The sequence below is a fragment of the Erithacus rubecula genome (genome assembly GCF_903797595.1).
Source record: "Erithacus rubecula genome assembly, chromosome: 1".
Classification (NCBI taxonomy): domain Eukaryota; kingdom Metazoa; phylum Chordata; class Aves; order Passeriformes; family Muscicapidae; genus Erithacus; species Erithacus rubecula.
The window spans coordinates 107238418-107261736 of NC_136658.1; the positions used below are offsets into that span (position 1 = coordinate 107238418).

Below are 23319 nucleotides of genomic sequence, written 5' to 3' on the forward strand. Positions count from 1 at the left end.
TAATACTGTTTACTTTAGGCCACAGTGGCATAAATTAGGATTACAGTCAAAGGGTCAATCTCAGAGACATTTGGGTTTGATTGCTGCATAGTTCTCTTTTAAAAGTTACAAATTTCTGAAATGATGTCATAGGGATGAATATTTTTGTCCAAGAAAAGAAATTGAAGCAGAAAAGCACCACAAGGCTGTAACAGTGCCTTTGGTTGGTTGTTGGTTTGTTTGTTTTTATTTTGCTTTGTTGTTTTATTTCAGAAGGCTGAGACCAAAGAGGAATTTGTAAAAGTTAGGAGGAGGGATTTGGAAAGGCTGACAACTGAAGTTATGCAACTGCGGGATTTCTTACCCAAAATAGTAAATGGAGATATCTTGGGGACATTCCAGAAGCTGGATGCTATTGAATCAAGTGAGTAGCACCATCTTACAAGCTCTTGCAGTTTCTGCCAGAACTGCTTAGAACAAACTGTTGTGCCCCAGAAATAGTTGTAGAGTTTGTGGAACTATTCCAGATTTAACTGTGTTGTTCAGTGACTGCTTCAGTAAATTAATGTGTTTGGAGTGAAGAAAATTACAGGCTGCCTTAGGAATAACCAGATATGTCAAATTAATCTTTAAAAATGTTTTACTGTGGATAAAAACATCTATAGTTCAGGTAATAAGGGAAGCTGTATGAGGGAAAAGAAAGTGTTTTCCCTTTGAGAAAAGGCAACAGTATTCTGTATTTCAAAAGGTCACTGCACAGAAAAAAAATGCCAACAAAATAATGGTAAATAGCAGTGGGTAAAAATTTGAATGAAGAGTGAGTTAATGTTGTATGTGGCCTGTCTTGTTTTTTATCTTGTGTGCCTTACTAATTAATATTCTTTAATAAAAGTCCTTTTACTGCTGTCCCCAAAATCCAGCTTTTCAATGTTGGGTTTCTCTGTGCATTATTTTTTTCACAAATTACCTCACTCCCAATATGCCATCAGGTTTGAGTTTGCCTAAAAAGACATGGCACAAGCACTGAGATCACAGAGAGTGTGTCTCTTCTAGAATATCAAGTGATAAGTGGGAAATTAATTTGCAACAGCCAGCTAAGGAAGAGCAAGATAGGGGCTCAAGGCCTGTGTCTGACACTGGGGCAGAGCTTCCAGTGACTCACTCTTTGGGAAGATTCTTCCATGTCACCAGCAGTGGATAGGATCTGGAAATGTTCTTTTTCTGCTGTTGCAAGGCATCAGGGACTGTTTCCAGTTGTGTTAAGTGTTCAACATCCTCAATTAGTTTTTACTACTTGTCTTGAGATTCTTCTCACTAGTCCTTCTTACATTCCTTGTGCCAGGCATCAAGGATACACCTGGGGCTGTCTAGAGCAGGCTCATGGCATCAACATGGGGATTTAAAGGTTCCTTGAAATGTTCTGCTGGCTGCCTAGCATTCTCTGGGTCCTCTAGAGCAGGACTTGAAGCTGAGTCAGACTTTGAATTCTCTTGAGTCTTTCTCCACAGTGGAGATTTCTCTTGCAGGTAATGAGGCCATTTGAGTGTTTATTCAGGCTCTGGCCATCGTGTGCTCCTACAGGTGGACAAGTCAAGTGGAGATTTTTGCTGCTGCAGTCTTCTCCTGCCTCTGCAGCATGAAGTAAGGCAGATTGAAAGGAGGCTTTGGAGGATACAAATCACTGAAGGTTGGACATCACAGGGACACAAGCAGCCCTCACTCTCAGAATGGTGCTGTTTGCTCCATGCAGCCTCTTGGTGTGGCATGTGATGCTCAAAGGAGTCCTGGCTGCCCCTAGAGATGTTTTTTCATGTTGTTCTACTGTGTGATTTGTACATTTCCAGACTTCCCTCAGCTGTTGCAGTTTTCAGGGTACTGTTGAAGTGTCTCCTGCTCCTCAAGAAGCACTGATTACAGTCAGAGACTTTCAACACCTCTGGCCCATTCAGTTGTGAGACTGATGGAGTCTTGAAGAGCTTTGAGAAACCTTGAGATCTTTGCACATTTCACTTATGTGTGTAGGTCAAAAGGACACCCATTTCCTATGGCTTCCCAGGGGTGATTGAGATCTGAGCTGGCAATGCTTTTCAGGCTACTGTCAGTGTCTTCATTAAGATTTTTGCCAGGGTGATTGTTCATTTAGAAAAGAGGGTTCTGTTTTGTTCTCATTACCCTTCTCACAGGAAGAGTGCTTGTCTCCAGGAGTTATAGAAGTACAGCTCCAGCAATTTTTCTGTATTATTAGTGATGTGTTTAGTGGAAATCTCTCCACTTGGGAAGTGTTAAAAATGGCATTTGACATTGATCTAGCACTTGGATCGGTAGAATTGGAATTCCATCACCTGTTGGCATTCATCCTATTGTACTCAGTTCCCCACCTCCCAGAGCTTTGAGATTGGATCTTTGGTCCAGAAAATCTCCTGGTATGACCTGTAGCTTTCTGTGGATGAGAACTAGTCTTCCTCACATCTGAAATGGAAGCCTTGACTTATTTGCTGTGCCCAGTGTCTTGTTCTGCTTTTGAATCTCTGTCTTGGAAGCATGTGCCACTTCTTCCCAGAGTCTGATTTGCCACTGCAGTGGTCAAGTTACATGTTTCTTCTTTGTCTGAAGGTGCCATTTCAATTTTTTTTTTTTTTTTTTTTTGCTTACCCAAGTTGGTAGTGAAAGCTGCTTCTTTCTCTTTAGAGCAGAGGCAAAGCTGGGAGGGCTGACTGGGCACAGCAGGGGAGTTTCCACAAAGGAGGAACAACTAGAAGTAAGTCTCTTTTCAGCAGCTTCCACTATTTTTTTTTCTCCCTTCTGCAGAAAACATTGTGATATCTTAGAGGATGTTAACACATCTTTCTTTTATGTGAAGCATGTCCTGGCACAGAGTTATTTCTCAGCAGTGAACCCTTGCCTTGCCTCTTTGCTTTCTGCTAAAAAGTGTTGCTGGCTTGGAATCACACAAGGGCTGAGTGGAAATGTTTTACCTCTTCAGATAAATTAGCCACAGCTTTTCTCCTTTTATACAGGCTACTCAAAGGAATCTGTGTATATTTAAGATGATAAACTCCTCAATTAGGATCAAAACAGGAAGGCATTTCTTTTCAAATCATGTAGAATTACTAACTAGAATTCCAGAAGCCAAGTCCTTTGTTTAGTAAGAACATTTTTGGATAATTTTAAATTATGTTGTCTTTTTATGATAGAATTTGATGTTATTTGTGATCATTTAATTTAAAAATACTGTCACATGTTAGGGAAGTATTTCAAGTGTGTTAAGCCATAGAACAAACTGTCATGTTCAAGGGTGTGGTGTTTGAAGTGGGGTGTAATTGATTTTTTTTTTTAAACTAGCCAGGGTTACAGTAGAAGCAGTTTCAATTTTACTTTTTGGATACACAGTTGTATTGTATTTTACTTCAAAAAAAGTAAAATTAACTGAACTGTCCTTCAAAGAGAATTTTTTTAAACAGGCATCATGCTGGTGAAGTAGAATACTTTTCACTTGATTTCTGTGTACTAAAATAAAGTGCCTAAATTAGAATGAATTTCTGATAACATCAGAAATTTGAGGACATCAGAAATTAATTTTATAAGGGAATCATAAAATGTGCTTATAACTGACAGTGTTTTGTTTATAATCATAAAATCACAGAATGTGTTTGGTTGGAAGGGATCTTGAAGTTCATCCAGTTCTAACCCCATTGTCATGGGCAAGGACAACTTTCACTACCCAGGTTGCTTATGCTACTTTATAAATAATATTTTAAAATATCTGGAATAGTTGCTCTTCATTCATGTAAGTTGTAAATTGTAGATTGAAACACTCACTTTTGACTACTGTTGGTATATTTCTTATGTTTTAATATAGTCACTGACTTGGGTGAAATTTCACTCAGGGAGTTTTCATAGAAACCAACGTGAAAACAAAGTAGAAAACATGAGTAAATTTTTAAAAATCTTCTCAACCCTCATTATTTAAAAGCTAGATGTGATTCTTTTCAGTCAGATGTATTGGTTTGCTTTCTCAGGGCTGTTGCCACACAGGAAATTGTGAGATTCCCGTTTAGCCACAGGGGGGTGATCTCACACAAGCAAACGGCTGAGGCACCTCAGTCAAGTCACACTTGGTGGGTTCTCTTTGTTTTAATGCAGACCCGATGACCATCATGTGTTCCTTCTTTCTTTTATGTGATTTATCCTGTCCCAGACCTGGAGAAGAAGGAGGAGGAAATAGAGCAGCTGAGAATGGATTGTGAACACTTCAGAGCCCGTCTGGAAACAGCCCAGGCAGATTGCATGAGAGAGAAGAAGGTAGATCTGCTGCCAGGATATTGATATTTGTGTGTTTGAGTTTTAATAACAAAAGCAGTAATGATAAAATTTTCATGTCACAAAATGAATCCTCGGTCTCAAAAACAATTTGGGATTTCTATCCAAATGGTTATCCATATCCATATTAACATGTCAGAGTAAAGCATTGGGTATTTGGGAAGATTGTGGCGTGGCTGGCATCAAAAGGTCCTTCTCAGAATCAGTTCTTGTGAATTTGACATTGCTGTAACATATTTGCAAAGAGGACAATAGAAGATAGTTTAAGCAGTGCAGTGCACAGAATGGTTTGGTTTGCTGTGGGCTGTGTACCTTTGTTTATGTTAATAGTCTTTCTCCAAGCACCTATTGATCCAATTGCCATGTACAGCTGAGAATCAAAGAGCAATTGCAGGGCTCCTCTTGCTATGTCAATATTGTATTTAGTGATTATGAGAGGGGAGATTCTTAACAATTAAGGAATAGCAAAGACACTGACTTCTCAGACTGTGAAGCCATTTGAGTCAAATGAGTCTCTGTGAGTATCAGTGGTGATTATTTGCTGCAAAAGTTCATTTCCTTGGAGCCATCTTCAGTAGTCAGCAGTTGGGGTTGTACAGCTGGCATTTGCACAAAGGCAGATGAGCCACAAAACTCACTTAATTTTTGGAAAGGAATAGTGAAGTGTTCAGAAATGCACTTTCAGAAATGCACATCTGCATAGATGAGACACTCTGGAATGAAGTTTGGTGTGATGGAATAGTTGTCAATCTGGATATTCCCTATTTCAAAATAAATATGTTCTGAGGATAGATGTTGCAGTTCAGCAATAGGTACAGAGTTCATTTTGCTGTGCACTAAGGTTTTCAGTTGCAGGATAAAATCCCTGTAAAATTGAATGCTGCTGCTTTAGCTATTAACAAAGTGAGTCCCACCCATGGTTTTTGTTAATAGTACAAAATAAAGGGCAGGTGCTTTGGGTTTATGATTTCTTTTGGATGAGCTTTACTTAAAGCATGGATAGTTTACTAGGACAGCTGTTTTGGTATTTTGGTGTTTCAAAGCTCTTTTCTTCATGTCTTTGCTGCTGTGCAGTGTGTGGCAGTTGCCTGGCTGGGTTCTGTTAAATGCCAGGAAGGTATTTCAGTGGATTGTGCTCATCATGTTGTGAAGTCCTTAAGCTCTTCAGGATACAAGATGGTGTCTGTATATGAGTGATTTTTGTCCCTCCTAATCAGTTTTCTGGTGTTTTTCATTTGATTGCTTTTCTGCTCTAGGCATCCTTGTGTGGAGTTTCTGAATTATTTTCTACATATTTATCTTCTGAAGGAGAAGAAAATTATTCACTGAAACAAACATGTAATAAATGCATTTCTGGTTGAGCAATGTCCTTTTCTGAAGCCATCATAAATCAACATTTTGCATTCCAAATTCTCTGTGCAGAGCTGTGTCACTGATTAGGGCATTGCTGTGCTTTCTGAACCTGAGCAAAACTTGAAGTGCACATGTTATTCTTGGCTAATGTCTCCTTTGTCTGTCTTTTTGCAGTTCCATACTTGGGCACTGCTGTGTTCTTGTGCCTTGACCTTTTCCTGAAGATGGTGGTGTTGCATAGCACAGGGATTGCTGGGTGATGTGAACTCTTAGGAGTGTTACTTCCAGCCAGGTTATTTGTTTTTGCAGCCTCTGTTTATTTTCCTGGCTCTTGCATGTAGTATTTTGTTTTCCTTGCCTCATATCTTTGTTCTGATGTTGCTTTTGATCTATTAAAAATTCTGGCAGTTTTTCTGCTGGCCTTGCATGCTTGTTGGGGGATCTAGCTTTGGTATTACTGGGTTTTATGTCTTACTCAGTATTAGCATCCAAATGCAAATAAGATGTATTAAAGTTTGATTTCCCTAAGTCCAGGACAGTGTGAAAAAGACAGGGAGAATATAGGGATTAGGCAGGAAGATGCCTGAGGACATATTGTGGATGCTCATGGTGGCAGAAAAGCTGATAGGCCTGGCAGTGAGTCATGTAAAAGATGGAATTTGGCTAATTTGCTTAAAAATTATCAAAGTATTAGGAAATAAGAGACTTTTCCTGGGAGATTCTGCCTATGGAATCAGCAGCAAGTGTCAGTCTTTTGCATATGGTGAGAGAGGTGAGAGAGACTCCAGAGAGTAAATACACACAGAAGTCTACTTGAGAAATGAAACTTGAACTTTACAAATCCTCACTTGTGTGTTCCATCAGCAGCAGTGCAGATCAGGCTGGTAGGTGTGACCAGGAGGCTCAGTAGGTAGCTGGTGACAGAGCACACACAGCTCTGTGCTGGTTGACACCTTGTTGTGTCAATTTTCAGGTGAGTTTACATTTCTATTCTTCACAAACCCTCAATGTGAAGCATTGAGGTTAACCCCAAAACCAACAAGGTACTTCAAGTCTTGATGACAATATGTGGTTGAAAGTCTTGTTCTGTTTAGTTGCTTTCAAAACTGATATAGGAAAGATTCTTTCTCATTTCCCCATACCTCATCCTGACAGTCAAACACTGGGAAGGCTGAGCTGAGCTGAGGAAGGTGTTTTCTGCAGCGAATTTGAAAATACCACATCTCTAAAAATGGGTGGAGTAAGATTTTTTTCTGTTTTTCAACACTGTGGAATCTGTGATTCTCTCTTTTTTGATACTTGAATTAGCATAATTTTTCTGCACTGGCCTTGTTCTTTCCCTGCAGCACTGTTTAATACCACCCTACCTGGAATTAGCTGGGAGCTCCTGCCCACCCTAATACACAGATTGCAGAATCCCTGCCTTGATCTTGCTGTCTGTGCTGGCTCTAAACTGAGGAGTGTAGCAGCTTTGCTACTCCTGTGGCAGCTGGTAGGAAGCCAGTGAGGCCTAAAATCCTGCCTAATTCCATGATATTCTTCCAGACAGCTTCCAGTGCTACTGGAAAAAAGTACTGCCAAATGAAAGTTGTGTTCTGGTTCTGTAGGGTTCATCTGTTCTCTCTTTATGCTTTGTGGCAAGAAGCACTTAGCAGCTCACTTATGTGATCACAGAACCATTGTATCACAGAATAGTTTGGGTTGGAAGGGATTTTGGAGTTGTGCTACCTCTTTCCAACCCCACTACTATGGGCAAGGACAACCTTGACTGGATCAGGTTTCTCAGAACCTCATGGATGCACAGTGGTGTCTTGGCTTTTGCAATGGAAGGTCCTTCAAACTTCAAGCCTTAGGTGTGGTTTTTGGGGACTCTGTCTTTCTTTGCCACTGCTGCTCAGTACTATGCCAACAGAAAAGAGTTGGAAGAGACAACAGTATTTATCCTAGATATCCAGTAAATGTTCCATGCTGGCTAGAGCAGAAGCCTGTCTGAAAAACAAAACAACCCTCCCCTCCTGTAAGATGTTTCCTGTATCTTTTGGAAGGTGTCAGGGAAAGCTTGTCCCTGATGCTGAAATCCCTCTCTCTTGAAGAGACATGGAGCTGTTTGCTCAGCAGGAGATGTCTCCTGTCAGGCTTCTTTAGGTGCCACTCAGTCTCAGTGGGTCACTTGGTTTGACCTTGTGGACAGTCTCTGGTTCCTGTCAGCCTGCACTACTTAGAGACAGCTCAGGAAAGAAGGAACGTGTCTGCAACTGCTCTGGGTTACCCTCCACTTCAGAAATGGCTGTTGAATGTGTTTCTTATTCTGTCCCTTAGCCTAGAAACTTGGTGTGGGAGACATGAAGTGCAACCAAAATTTCCTTACGCTGTTCCAGGAGAAGCTGGACCTGCGGCAGCAGCTGGACGAGGCCAAGCAGCAGCTCCTGCAGCAGGCAGAGTATTGCACAGAGATGGGAGCAGCAGTGTGCACCTTGCTCTGGGGGGTATCCAGCAATGAGGAGGCTGTGAAATCCATTCTAGGAGGAGTAAGTATGGCAGCTGAATACTGAGCCCTGGGAATGCTCTCAGGCCTTTGAAACAAGGACCTTTAAAATAAGGCCCTTGCTGTGGAACACATTGTGAGGATGTATTTTAGAAACTGGACAGCAAAAATGTTTTCTGTTTGGCACATTCTTTGGGAACCATCCATTTTTGTTTAAGAGGGGTTGGAGCTGTGAAGTGTTAGGAATAAATGCAGTAATTGTTTGTTTGGTTGCCAAATGGGGGTTATCTGTTTTTCACCACACACAGCTGAACTGGAAGCAAGGCTCTAGTTAGCACAATGTAAATATCTTCAGAAGCTAACAGAAGGAGAGAATAGTTCCTGGGCACATGCAGGAGTTTCCATGCCTGTGGAGAGCTTGGAGGAGCAATTTCCATGGAGAAAAGAGTGATCAATTGATTCTCAACTTCATTAAATCTTTCTGCTGCCTTAATACACAAATTACTTTTGGAAATTTAGAGACCCTCACTGCTTGTGAATCATATTAAATCATCAGTATTAAACGTAGGCAAGTAGACTTTTTGAGGGGAAAAAAACCCCAATAACAAACCACAAAACCAAAGCAACAGTTAATGGCAATGGTAATATTGCAACTATCACAATTTCACTGCTAAGTGCAGCTGATGGAATTAGGAGAGACTAGGGCAACAGGCCTGATAAAAATATGATTTTCATTCTTGACACAGCCAACATGAGAAGGAATAGCTGTATTTAATCTGAGTGAACTGATGCCACAGTTTTTTTTGGCTTGATTTTTCAGCAGCATGATGAACAGCTGAATGAATAGGATTAGTTCATTATAGTAAGTGGTAAACCAATGTGTTTGTGAGAGTTGTTCTAGTTGGGTGTTCTAAAATACAATTACAACTTTATATTAGATATTAAAAAGTGTACAGTGATGCCTTATCAATTATACCTTCTGATGATTCCAAATCCAAACAGCAGCAGTTACTAGGAAAGAAAACATCTGTAAAACACTGAATAAAGCAGTTAAAATGTAAAGAACAAGGCTGGTTGTTGAAAGCAGTCTTTAGTATTATTATTCAGTTGAATTAGTTAAAAACAAAACTGTTGCCTGAAGATTTGTTTGAAGGTAAAAAACCCAACTGTGAAGTTGCAGTGCTTTGGGGGTTAGGTTGGTTTGAAATGCAAAATACTTCTCTTAGTTATTTCCAGCAATCATTAAAGCCTGTTGAACTGCTGTGCTTCTGGTGAAGATCAGAGCTACATTTGAGGACATCATTTTCTTGGGATGCTGCTCATAATGCTGTAAAAAACGTGCCTGGGCTTGCAACAAGATTCCTAGGAAAAGCATAAATGGATTGTGTGGCATTGTGTCAACCACAGATTGCAACTGGCAGTGAGTCAGGTCATTAAAGGATGATGAAGATTTGTCATACAACATATTTGGTTTGGGTTATTTTGGGACAAGTTGTACAGCTTGTGGCTTCTTCCCTCATCCCCTGAGAAGGTGCTGGGAACTACGGAAATGTATGAGAACATCAAGGGTGCTTTGAAACTGTTGCTGATATTTAAGCACATGGGGAAGGTGGAATCAATTCAGAATCATGTCCTGCCTTATAGAACAATGCCCAAGCTTTTTTCAGTCTTTGAAGCAATACAGAAAAGTAGGTTTTTGTTCCAGTCCTGTAATGCAAACAGACTGAAATGATGTTAGTGACCAATGTACACTTTGAGTCCATAAGGGTTGGGAAAATCAGAACTTAAGCAGCAGATTTGAAGTGTGACACAGGTAGTTCTCAAGGCAATGGGGGAGAGATGCCTGCTGGTTTTGCCCATGTTACTAGAGAGAATTTGAAGAGACATCAAGAGAAGCATGAGAGCATTTTCAAGGTTTCCCACCTCCATGTACCAAAAAAAGAAGTAAATTAATTCCCATGAGATTGTTTTGGATGTCTTTCAAAAACCTTCAGCTAGGTATGACAGGCTTCTCATGTAGAAATACAACCTGGAGGTTTCATTTCAGAACAGCATCAAGGCTTGCTTCAACTTGAGAAATTTGAGATCCTACAAGGTGTTTTTGCTACTTCAGTTGTCTGATATGGTGACAACCAACTATATTTTGTGGCAGCAGTTTTTCATGTTACCTGGAGCTTTCACACAGGAGTTCTACAGACAGCAGAGGGTTCATTGCACCATCTGAGCTCAAGCACCTTAATGGCTGCTTTCAGAACTGTCCTTATCTCAATGTGTGTGGGTGAGACATTCTTCAGTCCCATGAAAATACCATCAAGTTAATAAGAGACTGTGCAATGTTTGCTATTTATAAACCTGATGGGTCTCTGCTGGAGCTCAGCCCTAGTTAAGTAGTGGCTGTTTGGAAAGGAGAATCAGCAGAGAGGACATCAGTGAAACCTCAAGAGGTTAGCACATAGAAGATTGCTCTTGTTTTCTGTGTTTTCTCTGCAACTACCAAGTACTCAGGGTGCTTAGTGCCCTCATGTTCCCATGTGAATATGTATTTTCACAATGATCTGCTGGCCTCTTTGTTTTCTCTCCCACCCTCTTGCTTCTTAAGCTAGCCAGTGCTTGTGTTAAAATTGCTATCTTTGAGAAGTGGTGTCCATATAAAAACTACACCCAGCACATGCAGAACTTGCACTTATCTTTCTCCTCTTTCTCCATGATCCCTTCCCTCCTGTTCTGAGGCCCCAGTATCATTTGTGAAGATACTGTGCTGACTGAGCCTGCTTTTTGTCCCCTCTTGCTGAAGTCATCCCACAGGGATGGTACATCTTTAATGTGGTGAATGTGCAGCAGTGGAAGAATAGATGAATAAATGTTACCACTAGCTTTGCACATACTGTGAAAGCAGTAATTTCACAAAAGCATTAAGATTTTCAGTCTCTCTACAAAATTAATAAAGATTCAGGCATTTCTTGAACTCTCTCATTGGGTCACTGCAGGGAATGACTAAAAGTTTCAGCTGCTTCATGAAACAATTGGAAAAATTATTAAAAACATTGGGAAACCCAGCATTATGGGCTCTCTGCCACACTATTTTGGTTATGAAAGCCTTCATCCTTTGTGTGAAATAGAGTTCCAGCAATGTTTTACTAGTCAGAATTGCCAGTAAACAGACACAGGTCTCTCTCTCCTTCTTTGTGGACTCTGCACCTCAGGCCAGGCTCTTGGACTGCCCTGAGCTTTGTACCAGGTGGTTCTCCCTTAGCTGAGATACCTCCAGATGGAGCAGGACTGCAGCAGAAGAGAAAGGACTGTCCCATAATCACAGCCTGTGCTGCTGTTTGTGTGCTCTGCTGTGGTGATTTTTTTATTTCTTACGTGACATGGTGACTTAAGTTCAACCTGTGACCCAGGGGAGACCTCCATTTCCTTTTCCAAAGAACTGCAGAGCCTGTTACACTCCATGCTGTATTGAGCAATTAATGAGTCCTATTAGGATCCATTTGACTTTTGCTATTTTTTTTTTTTTTTTCTTTCTGGGGACTTCATTGTTTTCTTAGGAATTTCTCATTAAGTCTCTAATCTTCAGCGGATGTTGACAAAAGCTACTGTAGTAAGCCAGGTAAATGGAAAATACCTGGTGCAGCTACTGCAAAACAAAGAGATAATATTCTCACTTCTGATAATAAGCTTTACTTCTGCTGGTTGATTATATATTATTGTGTGCTTTGGAGGTAGATATGCAAGAGTTCAGTATTTTTATGAATAAATGTAGCATTGAGTAGTTTCCTATTTTCTTCTAAGGTAGTGGTTTCAGATATTAGGGGATCAAACATGTCACTCAGTGAATACCTGGTATGTTCTGTTGTTTATTTGAAATAACTGGATGTTTTAATAATTTGGAAGATTGACCAGTTTTACTGTGGCATCTAAATAGTTGCTATAGTGTGTGTAATCTCTCTTCTCCTCCATGCTTGCAGAGTAAAGCAGTAAAGTTTTTCACAATCACTGCCCAGACCATGGAGAGCTTTGTGAAGTCATTAAGTGAAGACATGAAACAGCAGGATTTGGATTCTGAGGAAAATCAGTTTGTATTAGCTTTGGCAGGGATTGTAACAAGTAAGTTAATGTTGTGTCTCAGAAAAGCATTTCACACCTACTGGGAATGTGTATTGCCTCAAAGAAGCTGCAGTGAATACAGCTTTTCAAAGTTAAGTTGTCAATGTTGATATCTTGGGTGACTTTCTAGTTTTCTAAAGTTCTAGCAAATGTTGTTGCTGACACTTCTGTTACAGGCACTTCTGTGCTGCCTGTGACATTGTTAAGGATTAGATGGGTAAGAGCCATTGAGTTCTGAAATTCCCTGTTGTATCCCTCAGTCTGGAATGAAACAAGGACCATTGTACCAGTGTACACATTGAACAATTTACTTTGTGAATCACCAGTGATGCCAACATCTACAAGATTACAAATTGCAGATGGTGCAAGTAGATCAGCCCCAGTTTAAGGCATGGACTAAGGATTTTGAAAGTGCTTTAAAGTTTTGTTACTGTCACTGCACTTTCACTGTATATGAGAAGGTTATAAACCTGGCTTCCATAGTAAGTATTTTATTTTTTTTTTTGAGCCAAAAAATAAGTTAAAAGCCACATGTGTGTTCTAGAATGACTCCACCTGGTTAGGCTGTGAGGCATAAGGTTGATACATCATCTGAAATTCTTGTGAAACTGTAACTGTCAAAATTACAGTAAAGACATGATGCAAGATAGATGAAACAGTAGATATTGGTCTAAATAAGTGGATCTTGAATGAACAGCTTTTCTGAATGTGGGATTTGTAACTGTTGGGATGTCAGTAAAGATAAATAAAATAATAAAATTATTATGTGATGCATTATGTCACTGTACTGAATAGAGGGTAGGTGTAAGGGAAAAATAATAAAGGAAAGTCTGCTTTGGAACAGTAGGCTTTGGAAATAATTTGGTCTTTTGGTTAGGGCTTGAATAATGCTATATTTGCAGAGAGGTAGAAAAATTGAGTAGTTTTCATAAGAGTTTTGGTTGTGCCAGGTATATTGAATTGAGTGGTTATGAAACTCTGCAATTCTGTTCCTTTAAAGTGGAACCTATAGTGATCAGCTTTATTTCAGTCACACATTACCTGTGGATGAATGCAGCCTTTTGTTTCACAATTTACTCTGTTGCTGTTGGGACACTGGGCATTCTGAGTAAATGCTTTGGTTACCAATGCAGAATTCTCAAGGAGCTTGACCAGTGTTTGTTCAGTATTTTCTGAATAGGTGAATGTAGTCTGAAGGTTATAGCAATGCCATAGTTCATTCTGCACAGCTAACTTATCTTTTTAGTGGTCCTGATAATTAGCATGAACTTTTGTTTGAAACATGATTTTTGGTGATGTTTTGTGCTTTCCCACAGATGTGGCTGCACTGGCATGTGGCCGTGAGTTCCTGGTCAGTTCCAGTCGGGAATTGCTGGACACAATGATGCATCTCCTGGGAGACATGAAGCCAGGACTCTGTAACAAATTTAAAGTGTATGTTGACGTTTTTTTGTCCCTTTCAAATGAAATGCATTATCTTGCAGTGCAGCTCAAGTAATGATAATAGTTTTCCCACTCCCCCATTATTCCTTTCCTAGAAAGGAAACATAATTTTTGGAAGTTTTTTTCCCAGTAGCATTCTTTGCAGATACAGTAGAATTGACTACAAAGCTTTATCCAGGTTTTGTGTCTCTTGGGAAGTCTCTTAAGCACCATAATACTGTAAAGGTGAGCAGGGGTACCCTTTTCTAGCTTGGAGGGGGATCATGAGTTTGGTGTGAAATAAGGAAGGTGTGAAGTCAAGTTTTACAACAGAGAAGATGTGGGAAATGTGAACTCATTTTTATTCCCTTTTAATATGATGTGTAAAATGTCACATGCCCTTAGTGAAGAAGGTGAGTTGTGGATCTGCTAAGAGCATAAATTGAATTATTTTAGGCTCTTTAGCAGCCAGATTCACCACACCCTTTAGTTTGCAAGAGTCATTGCCTGAAAAGTGACCTTGCAGTTCAGCTTTAAAGGCAAGGCCCTGTTGCACAGTTCAGCTACTGCAAAAGTGCTTTTCAGCTGATAGAGAGATTAAATAAACAATTGTCTTTGCCTTTTTCTGCAAGACCTTACAAGCTGAGGATATATGGCCTTGGCTGAGCAAATTACTGTGGCTTAACAAGTGGCTCATCTGCTGAACTGTGGGCACTGGTCCTGTACACCTGGTTCATGAAGGTGCTTTGAGCCACTGTGGTGGTTTTTTCATAAATACACAAACAATTCATGCCCCAGGCAGCTGCCACAGCTCAGCTGACAAACAGCAACCCTGTCAGCTACAGTAACTTGACCACATCCAGGCACACTTTTAGGCAGGTTGGATGTGATAGTCATGAAATCAGGCTCAGTCTTCACTTTGGAGAGGTTTTATCTTGCCTAACCTCAGCTGTCAGAGAGGGGGATGTCAAGCATTTGCTGACTGACTGGGCTCCTTCCCACAGACCCTGGAGGAGATGGTGCTGTCTGGTGATTGCTCATGTGAGGGGCAACAAGTTGCCCTCTGAAGTTGCCTTTCCTTGTTGGATGGTGAGGGGAAAGCTGAACAGCCTGTGCTGTAGAGAGTGCCTTGATTTGAGATCACTTATTTACTCTGTTTCCAAAGCATTGGGCTTGAGGGTCAATGGTAGGGGTTTTCTGATAATATCCCAATTGAAAGAATTGTATGAGAATATCAATTTACAAAAGAAAAGGCAATTTGTGCCTTCATGTATATTAAAAAAATCCAACCAACCAAACAAAACCAAAAAACAACCCTGAAAAGAGGATTCATACTGTTTCAGTATCTGTTAATGGGATAAAAATAAAAGAGGACTGAGAGGAGAAAGATGTTCTACACACACACATTCTGGTGGTTATGTCTACAGGTCCAGATAAACTATTTTTGATCATTTAATATTGTATTAATGTAAGTTGATTTAGGGGCTTTCTTTTGAGTTTATATCTTGGGTTGCTTGTTGTTATACTTCAAAATCTGCCTGCTTTGCAGAAGAGTTACCCATGGGGTTGTAAACTTGGCTGCCAGTACAGCACTGCTGGTAGAATATACTTAGAATAATCCTGTGAGGTGGTAAGGAATTCAGCAGGGGCAGCTTTGTAGGCTGACAAATGGAGGGAAGCTTGATTAGAGGTTGCTCAAGATGGTTAATAAGTGAGAAATATTAAGCATATGTTACAATAGCTTGAATGTAGTGCAGTGATGATATTTTCTGATAATCCACAGAACCAACTTTTTTTTTCCTTACTCTGAACTTGCCATTGGATTTTTTAAAAATTGCTGTATTCTGACATTAGAACAAATGCCAGAAAGGACATTTCTTCATGGCCTTGTCAGAGAATGAAGGAACCTAATTTGCTCGAATGTTTTAGTGCAAAATGTTTCCCTCTGATTGTCATTCATGTCCATAATTTTAAAAAAGTCCTTTTTTTTTATGAGCTCTGTATGTATCTTGTCACTGTTCAGTTTGAAAAACTTATTACTAACACTAGAGTTTTTTCTTATCCTTTTGAGGAGTTTTACAGTTTCCCAGCCCAGAAAAGAAGTATTTTGGGGGATTGGTTGATTTGTTTTTAAATTGTTCTTTGCATGTAAGGTTTTATTGCTGCTGGTTAACCTTAATCAGCATTTTCATAAGCAGAAGAATTCCCTTTTCTCCTCCCATAGGGAACATAAGCCAGGACAAAATGAAAGACAACTGTGAGACAAGGATATGAAGGTTGCCATAAATTCTAGTACAATTTCAAAGTTAGGTGAAGATGGACTCTGGAGTCATCATAAACAATGTTTACACATACATTTATATCCATATTAATGCAGACAAATGCATTTTTAAAACTACACAGATGAAAATGTCTGTTCATTATTCTGGAAATGCAACGTGTTTTTCTTAAAGCATCACCATGGTGTTACATGGGAGGACATCAACTTATAATCTGATTAGTTGAAGAAAAAATTTGGCTGTTAATTTTAAATCCTGTGGTTGTCTTTTGCTTAGTTCTGAGGTTTTATGATTTTTCTAGCTTTTCAAAAATATTTTTCATTGCTTTGTGACAAATCAGGGGAAACTGTGAGTCCAATTCTAGTGAGCTGATAAAAAAGAGGAAGAAGCTGATAACTCTTTTCTAGTTCTAGCAATCCTGTGTTCTATTTGGGTGAATAAATAAAAAAAAATTACAGGGAGAGCCTGTCATTACTCCAAAACTGCTGTGATATCCACTGTAGTCTGTGAGTATGGAATAAATATATCCAAGGCATCAACCTGAGTGCTGAGACTGAAATCTCAGGGGTGTTCTTGCCTTTCTGAAATAGCAGATGTGAAAGACTTCAGGTTTTCTTCTCATTGGTGTAGGGTTTATTCAATGTTTGTTATTGTTACACAGTCAATAAATATTTACATAATTGTTTGTAGCTATAATTAAATGGTTAAGAATATTCAGCTTTGCTTTTGTGACAGTTGAAAGTAGCCAGTAAAGAGACATATTTAAACATAATAGTAGATTTTATATACTAATCCCATGTATTAACAAGACAAGAAGAGGCTTTAGCTGTGCATTTAGTTCTAGATTTTAAAGAAAGCATTGACAGATACAAGATGTTAATTAAATTTGGCTTGTCTAAGTAGGAAGATTATGAAGTGCATAATTGAGACTCACTCCAGGTTTTAGAAAAAACCACCAGAAAGTATTGTTTATCCAGTAATCATTTATGTCAGGTTTGCTTTAATAAGCACTTTTCTAATTATTATTGCAAAAAATATTTACTAAAATGTGCTGATACTGGAGGTGAAGATGGTTATAAAGGGCCTGGAAATGCTTCTCTCTTGTGCCCAGGTGAGTTTGTTTAATTAAATATGCTGTTACATATTAATATGGCACTGCATTGGATTGTGGGGTGTTCCAGCACTCCAAAAACCTCAGCACTTTCCTGGATCACCACCACCAGTCTCTTTTGTCTGCACAAAGCAAACAAGTGAAATAAAAACACAAACACAGCAGTGCCATTTTACGTCACTTTATTTCTAACTGCAAATGTCAAACAGATTAAGGGTGAAAGACATTCTCAAGAAATGTTAACATTGCCATTATAAGATGATGGTTTATTGATCATTTCCATTCTGGCTGATTATAGGTAGTGCTGTGCTCTTTTGTCAGGGCTGGTTCTGGAAGCCCAGAGCTGCAGGGGCTGGATGAAAAGCAATGTATGGGCTTTACCAGCTGCAATTTCAGATCCAGAGCAGCTCTCCCTGCTTTTGGCAGTGGCCACTGGAGCAGTAGATTTAATAAATCTGTTCTTCCTTCTTTCTCCTCCTTAATAACTGAGTGATCAAACTCAGAGCACATAAATGGCACCTCTTAAAACTCAGTTTAGCCTGCAATGGGTCACTGCCTTTTCTGCTTTTTTAAAATGTCCACAGAGTGTCCTAAAGTCTGCTGGTGGCATAGGAGCTGAAGCCATGAGACCTTGTTTGAGAATTGGATGTGAGGTGTGAAGTCCATTTGGAATTATCCTTTCCCATTTGTTTGGACATGGTGTCAGTGCAGTGTCAGGAAAGTTTATCTCAGGCATGAGACAGAGCAGTAGCCAAGCTGGCTCCAGAACAGAGAACATTCCAGCCCCTCCCTGAGATCATCTTACTCTTTTCCATGTGTTTGGAATATGTCATTTAGCAGTAGAAACAGAGGTTTGCACAACATTGCTTATACATAATTTGAGATTTACCAAAATATAAATTACTAGCACAGGCCTCTGCATTGGTACGTGCTAGACACAAAAGGCAAAAGATGCTGAAGCATGCAAAGAAATCAAAAGCCTTCACATCTCCTTTCTTTCAATTCTAGGCTAATGCTAATGTCACTTTACAATGTGAGTATCAACATGAAAGGCTTGAAGTACATCAGTGAAAGTCCAGGTTTTATTCCCCTGCTTTGGTGGCTGTTGAATGGTAAGTTGCTCTAAGAATCTTGTCAACTGTGACTTTCAGGATTCTGTAGATTTGCAATGGATGTTGCAAATTACAAACCAGAAATTTATATCTGTAGCCTGATTAGCTTTTGACAGAATAAAAGTAAACATAAAGGGCAGATAGCTGGAGGGAGAGGAAGTGCATTTCCCACAAAATTGTTGGCACTGAATGTAATATTCCATTAATGTAAAATTTAAGGGTGGTAGATTTAAGAGCAGGGAATGGAGAAATTTGATGAGGTGGTTTTAAAAAAAGCCACTTGTGTCTTCATATACCAACTTTAAAATAAACCTTAAGGGGAAACCACATATCAGTTCACTGCCATTAACAAAGGGAAATGTGCACATTTGGGGGGAAGCAGCTGAGTCTGTAACTTCACTGACCCATTGCAAAAGTGCCCTTTTCTGAAGAGAGGCCTTATGCTTTAATAGGATTTGGGGCTCCAGGGCTGGAGAACTATTCCCAGCTATGCCTTTGGCCAGTGCAGGACTCCAAGGACGTCAAGGACTTGTGTTGTCACTGTCAAGTACATGGGTGACATCAAAGCTCTGCTCTTTGGGAGGCTTCAAATCCCTGTGCAGGAGCCAGGATTGACATTGGACTGGGCTGGCAGCTGCCTGCACAGCTCGTGGGGGACAGCAGGGGGACAGAGCTGTGACACTGCCCTGCCTGTGCTTTCTCAAGATTTATGAGATTTTGGTGTGCAGATAGGACTGGGGAGGTTAATTATCCCTCTGTGCTGCTAAAGCCCTGCTGAGATAGGACTGCTAAACACTTGGAGCAGCTGAAATGAGAGAGATTGCATCTGATTTTTCCAGACATTATTTTGATGCTGAATTTTTGAGAAAGCTTTGGTTAGGGTTGGTAAACTGAAAGCTATTTGTATAGCTCATGGTTCCCTTAACTATTTTACAGAAAATGTAGCTGCTCAAGCTTTTCATCAAATAATTTCCTGCTGTGGAATGCCACAGGCTCTCTTTACAAGGTCTCAGGAAATTAAGTAATCCTTGTAAGGGAAAACACCCTTTCTATAGGGGTTTTTAATATATTTTGATAAAAATGGGATCCTCAGAGAGCTCAAATGCATGGTCCTTTGTTCAGCTGTGCTTTGAAATTTTACATGTCTTAGTTCAGGTTTCCCTTTTAATTTATGTTGGCTAATATGCACATAAGCTGTTCTAGCAAAAAATATCAACCCAAAACACCCTCAAAGAATCATGTAGATCTCTAGTTTTCCAGCATTTAATCTGTCTCTAAATGTCTCTACTTGGAAAATTCATCAGCTTCCTCCCACTCTTGTTCCTCTCCTGTTTCCCTGACCAGCATCTTCAGGTTCTGTTAGCCATGATTCAGCTCTTAAACACCTGGAGCTGCTACATTATAACGTCCTGTTTTTTCCATGCAGGAGAGTAGAGCACTACCTTGTGCTGGCAGAGTATCCTAGATGTGCTGCCTGCTTGCAGGAAGCTTCTTCAAAGCCTGTTTTGATTAAGGCTTATGACATGACTCAGATTTCCAGTTTTTTACCACCATTCCCACTGAGAGAGGCCCCAGAAATCATCCTCTGATATTTTTTTTTGTTTTCAGAGAATCATCCTGTTTGCTTTTTTTTTTTTTCATTCTACAAGTGTCCATGACCTCAGCTGTACATCAGGCCCATCTTTCTCCCACTGCTGCTGATAACTCCCTCAGATTCCTTCTCTGAGTTCTTAGTCTTTGCCTATCCTTGTCCCCTGAAGAAGAATGCCCTCCCCATTACATGAAGAGAGAAAATAATAGACTAAATTGTCTTTATTTCCCTTTGTTGTATCTGGTGCAAAGAGGGATTTGATTCAAGTTGTCTCACAGCATTTTTGAAGAGACAGAAATGTGCCTCGATGTTGAATACACTGATTGGAAGAGAAAGAAGAGGGAAAAAAATCTAATAAAGGTAATCTTACTCCTAATGGAGTAAGAATGTTAACAGCAAACTATCCTGCTGTCTTTGGGAAACTTGGATGAGCTGGTGTGACTTCATGTTCACTAACAAGAATTCTTAATAGCTCTTTCTGCTGGAGGCTGTACTGATCATAGGAGAAAACAATATGTTTGACACAATTTTTGAAGATAATGCAGGTCTCTGTAGTTTTAACACTTCATGAGGGCCTGTCTTTTTCTTCCTTGTTTTTCTGCCTTTTAAAAACATTCTAAAAGATGGACACCCTTTAATAGCCAACAGTGATCACTGAATCCTCTATGTAGGTATCAGCTGTGCCTGCCTACACCTTCCCAGCCTGGTGCCAGCATAAAGCACATGAATGGTGACTCAGATTTCTGTCTGTGGAGCAGCTTGTGGGATCAATAGAGTTCTCCTCTTGTGGAGCACCATTTGTTTGCAGAGCAGCTGTTCCCATCTTGGACAAAATAGGCAGCTTTAGCTTCCTCCATCAGCTGCTGTCCCTGTGTTGGTGTCCTGGCTGAGGCTTTCACATAACTTTCAGATTAAAGAAGCCCTGTCCTCAGCCACAGAAAAAGAAGCTTATATCACATTGGGTAGAGATCCACCTGAGATTTGTCAATGGTTTTTTTTCTGGTGTTTTCCATCTAAAGATGCAATTAAGACATCTGCACTGTAACTCCCAAAGAAGTGGATTGGAACATTACTCTGCCAAGGATGTCTTGAAGAATAAGAAGTAACAATCAGCTCAGGCATTAATAATAAAGACTAAATTTAATGTTTTTCATTTTTGATCATGCAGAATATCTGCCAACAAATGAGTGCTGGAGAAAAGGGATCTTGGCTCTTATCCACTTTCTCTGTTTGGTTTTTTGGTTGGATGGGCTTTTTAACATTGTGTGTCTTTATTTTGGTTTTTTTTTCCCACTTTCCTTTTCTTTGAATGCTGTTTAAAAAAATTGTCTCTTTGCATACTTGAGAAAGCATGGAATTCAGAGACACTTGTTCAGGGACATTTCTTGTCCATTGCTGGCAAATTGCTCCAGGTACTTCATTAAACAAAACACAAAAAGAGACATAGGACCAATTTTAGATCTTGCCCTTCAATTTCCTCCACCACAGTTGCATGTGGAAATCCAACCTTGTTTATCCAAATTCTTTGCAAATGATGGTCTCTATTAGAAATGCTTGTATGAAGCACATTCTCACTTGGCTGCCTGTACCTCAATATTTGATTTTCATGACTAACTCTGAAGGTTTCTAATGCTTGTCTGAATTCATTATGGCTGTGAGAGCTTTTGAAATTTCGGGTTATTTGCATGGTAGCATATTATTTAAAAAACATCTGGACAAACAGAACAGTCATATTTATAAACTGATGTTTGTATTAAAATAAATTTTGGTTCATAAATGAAAACTAGTCTTTCAAGTGCTCAAGAATTTCATCCTCTTATCATAGAGCCATAGAATATACTGAGTTGAAAGGGACCTATCAAGATCACTGAGTCCAACTCCTGACCCCACAAAACATCTCAAGAATCCCACCATGTGCCTGAGAATGTTGTCCAAATACTCCTTGAACTCTGGCAGGCTTGGGGCTGTGACAGCTTCCCTGTGGTGCTTATTCTAGTGCCCAGCCACCCTCTGGCTGAAAAACCTTCTGATATCCAGCCTAAACCTCCCCTGACTCATCTCCATGCTGCTCTTCAGTGATGAAATTAATGTGAAGGAGAGGATTGCCCTTTAAGACCACATCCATTTAGGTAAATGCAGGGATGTCAGCTCTGACGCAGAGTTCCCTGAGCCTCAGTTATCTGGGAGGCTGGAAGAGAGGCCAGGGCAGCCTCATGGAATGTTTGCCCTTTTCCATACTCATACTTTTCCATACCTGGCTGCTTGCCAGATGGAGCTCTAGGCTGTCCTTGCCATCTGAGCAGGAGCTTCTTGACAAGGTCCTTGCCCTGCCTAACAACTCGTGCAAATTGATGTTCTGTGAGGAGCAGTGTTACCCACCAGCTACAGAGCTCTGTGCAAACTCCTGTTCTCTCTCATCCCCTGAGTAGAGCCCAGGCAAATTGGGACTGAATTGCTGCTTCAGTTTGGATCCTGGGAGTCTCTCTCAAGGATTTCCCTGATAACAAACGTGTCTGTAGGAGAGTGGGGAATTCTCCTTAGCTGAACTCCATGGGAGCAGCCCCCCAGCCAGGGAGGAGACTGGCAGAAACCCAGTTGTAAGACAGGAGCCTGGGGCAAAAACTTTGCAGAGAGAAAGTGCATTTGTGTCTGTAAGAATTGCAGCAGCAAAGTTTGGTCTTTTTTTTCTACTTTGGTGTTCTCCCTGCTCCTACCCCTCAGAGCATCTTTACTTCATTTCTTGTCTCCTCAGACCTATCAACAGTACAGAAATGTCTGGAAAACTCTGCTGCTGCAGATGCTGCCTCAGCCCTGCCAGCATTGGCAATGCAAAGGAATCTTACACGGGGGAAGCCATGGCTGTGTCTCTGTTGGACACAGATACTCTGACAGGCTCATTACAAGGAAAGGCTGAGAGGCAGATCACTCCTTCCTGCTGGAATCAGACAGGAATTGAATTGAATCATATCTACAACAGTGGTGGGAAACTTTTGGAATTGTAAAGTCATGGAATGGCTGGTTTAAATTGGAAGGGATCTTAAAGAGCGTCTCGTTCCAACCCTGCTGCTGTGGGCAGGGATATCCTTCCACTAGGCCAAGTTGCTCATAAGGCCATCCAACCTGAATTTGAACACTTGTCCCCTGTCCTGTCACTACATTCCCTTGTGCAAAGTCCCTCTCCAGCTCTCTTGGAGCTCCTTTAGGCATTGCAAGAGCCTCTTAGGTGCCTCTGAAGCCTTCTCTTCTCCAGACTGAACACCCCCAGCTCTCTCAGCCTGTCTCCATTGCAGAGGTGCCCCAGCCCTCTGATCATCCTTATGTCCCTCCTCTGGACTTGCTCCAACAGATCCATGTCTTCCTCATACTGTGAGGAAGGAGACTAGAGGCAGCTCTGCAGGTGGGGTCTCACCTGAGCGGGGCAGAATCCCCCCCTCCCCTGCTGCCCACGGTGCTTTGGATGCACCAAAGGACACTTTTGGCTTTTTGGGCTGTCAGTGCACGTGACCAACTCATATCCAACCTCCCATCCACCAACACCCCTGAGCCCTTCTCCTCAGGGC

General features: G+C 40.5%; 1 protein-coding gene across 2 annotated transcripts in view; it reads left to right on the forward strand.

Annotated features, from left to right (window-relative positions):
• The window catches only part of HSF2BP (heat shock transcription factor 2 binding protein), a 30099-nt gene that overhangs the window by 1968 nt on the left and 4812 nt on the right, over positions 1-23319 (forward strand). The window contains exons 2-7 of one of the 2 annotated variants that reach the window (XM_079307915.1): positions 253-403; positions 4178-4281; positions 8031-8180; positions 12106-12244; positions 13561-13678; positions 18065-18168. In XM_079307915.1, the coding sequence (XP_079164041.1) occupies positions 253-403; positions 4178-4281; positions 8031-8180; positions 12106-12244; positions 13561-13678; positions 18065-18168 (766 nt within the window). The remainder of the gene's footprint in view (positions 1-252; positions 404-4177; positions 4282-8030; positions 8181-12105; positions 12245-13560; positions 13679-18064; positions 18169-23319) is intronic. The other variant, XM_079307916.1, reaches the window with a different exon arrangement.